This window comes from Cebus imitator, unplaced genomic scaffold (genome assembly GCF_001604975.1).
Source record: "Cebus imitator isolate Cc_AM_T3 unplaced genomic scaffold, Cebus_imitator-1.0 Scaffold5, whole genome shotgun sequence".
Classification (NCBI taxonomy): Eukaryota; Metazoa; Chordata; class Mammalia; order Primates; family Cebidae; genus Cebus; species Cebus imitator.
In genome coordinates this window covers 12,798,273-12,800,466 of record NW_016107320.1, presented here as the reverse complement: position 1 = coordinate 12,800,466, position 2,194 = coordinate 12,798,273, and the positions used below count along the sequence as shown (strand labels likewise).

At 42.8% G+C, this 2,194-nt stretch overlaps 1 protein-coding gene across 2 annotated transcripts in view; it reads right to left on the bottom strand.

The window, feature by feature from the left end:
* Positions 1–2,194, bottom strand: part of ASH2L (ASH2 like, histone lysine methyltransferase complex subunit) — a 39,819-nt gene that overhangs the window by 3,787 nt on the left and 33,838 nt on the right. The window contains exon 13 of one of the 2 annotated variants that reach the window (XM_017536468.2): positions 1,438–1,530. In XM_017536468.2, the coding sequence (XP_017391957.1) occupies positions 1,438–1,530 (93 nt within the window). Of the gene's footprint in view, positions 1–1,380; positions 1,531–2,194 lie in introns of those variants that run through there. The other variant, XM_037741241.1, reaches the window with a different exon arrangement.

Below are 2,194 nucleotides of genomic sequence, written 5' to 3'. Positions count from 1 at the left end.
AAAAAAAAAAAAAAAAAGTTTTTTTTTGTAGAGACAGGGTCTCACTATATTGCCCAGGCTGGTCTCAAACTCCTGGATGTTGTTTTCTGAATTTCTGTGCTACATATACCAAATGGTTCTATATTTTATTATTCATTGAACTGTATTTATAAAAGTAAGCTGGGAGGCTGAGGAGAGAGGATTACTTGAGGCCAGGAGTTCAAGACTAACCTGGGCAACTAGCCTGGACTCCCTGGGACCACACCTGTTTAAGAATGCTTATTTATCTATCAATCCCTTTCCTTGCGTCAGTTCTCACTTCTGCTTTTTAACTTTGGAGTTCTCTAAGACTCTTATGTCACATCTCTGAATCCTCATGTTTGTCCTTTCTCTCCCAGAATTATACTGCATATTCTCTCTTGATCACTGTATGTGTTCTTCAGAAAAGGCTCCCTTCTCTTCTTAGCAAGAGGGGGCTTCGGTATTCTCAGGTTATTGCATCTTTAGATCTAGTAACTGTTTCTCTTTAGTATTTCTTTCCAAAAACAGCTGAAACTCTAGTTTCTTTATTTCACCTACATGTCCTTCTATCAGTGTCCTGGGTGGATTCACAGCATTAGCATTTTTATGAAAAAAATGTTTCCAGCTCTTAACTTTCTTCCTCTCCACCCCACTTCCCTTTTTACTTTTGGTCCTTGTGGCTGGCCCAGATGTGCCAGCCTTTCTCTGACTGTGCTCTGACCTTGGGTAGACATGTTCTCAGCAACCCCAGAAGAGGAGGCAGGGAAAGTTCTGAAGGACACTGAGTGAGCCATTACACCCTAGTGCCCCGGGCCACATCACAGGGTCTACTCTCCCACTCCAGTTTCCCTGTCTTTGGACTTGATACCTCCCCTCTGATAAAGAATAAAGACACTGGACTTGCTTCCTCAGTCTCTTGTAGATTCCCCATCAGGCCACTGTTTTGATTTTTTCCGAGACAGAGTCTTGCTTTGTCACCCAGGCTGGAGTGCAGTGGTGCAATCTTGGCTCACTGAAACCTCGACCTCCCGGGCTCAAACAATTCTCCTGCTTTAGCCTCCCAAGTAGCTGGGACTAGAGGGTGCACCACTACATCAGGCTAATTTTTTGTATTTTTAGTAGAGATGGGGTTTGACCATGTTGGCCAGGCTGGTCTCAAACTCCTGACCTTGTGATCTACCATGCCTGGCCAGGCCACTGTTTTTATACATTTTACAGAGTGATCTGGAAAGAACGGGATCATGCCTCTAACAGCAGCAGCATGGTACTATATAAGGAGCAAAACACAACAAGCAGAGGGTAAGCTTGCTGCTGGCCAGTGGGGCTACCGGATGCCCCTTTGTTCCCCTCTGGGCCTCATCCGCACTTTTATATTGAAGGAATGGGTCTTAACCCTCAAGGCCTTATGATTCTGATGTTCTTATGGCCATGACTTACCTCACTATGGGGAGTCTGTTTCAGGCTCTTCTCTGCTTTATCCACAAAGTCTTTTTCCTCAAAATACAAATAACTCTTGAATTTTATCAAAGCCTTGAAAACCAGGAAAGAAAAAAAGGCATAATGAAGTATCAGCTCTATTATCATGAAAAAACCCCATCCACACACAAATAGCATTAACCCCTTGAGGTCTACAACAGACATAAAAAAATCTCTGCAGTTTAATTTTGCTAGATTTTGAGCTATTATATACTTCCTAAAAAATACCAGACGGTACATGTTTGTTAAAACATTTTCAGAAGCCCTTTAGTAAGAAACATGAGAAAATACATCCATATAAATATATATACACTTAACACAACAAAAATACCCATAAAAGTGGCTAAATTCACAAATCTTTTCCAATAATCTCACTGAAAGAAAGGACAAGTTTATTGAGTCTACAATCTCTTATTCTTTTTGTTTTTTTGAGACAGAATCTCACTCTGTCCCCCAGGCTGGAGTACAGCGGTGCGATCTTGGCTCACTGCAACCGCTGCCTCCCAGGTTCAAGCAATTCTCCTATCTCAGCCTCCCAAGTAGCTGGGATTACAGGCGCATGCCACCATACCTGGCTAATGTTTACATTTTTAGTAGAGATGAGGTTCTATCATGTTGTCCAGGCTGGTCTCAAACTCCTGACCTCAGGTGATCCACCTGCCTTGGCCTCCCAAAGTGCTGGGATTATAGGTGTGAGCCACTCCACCCTGTTGACAAT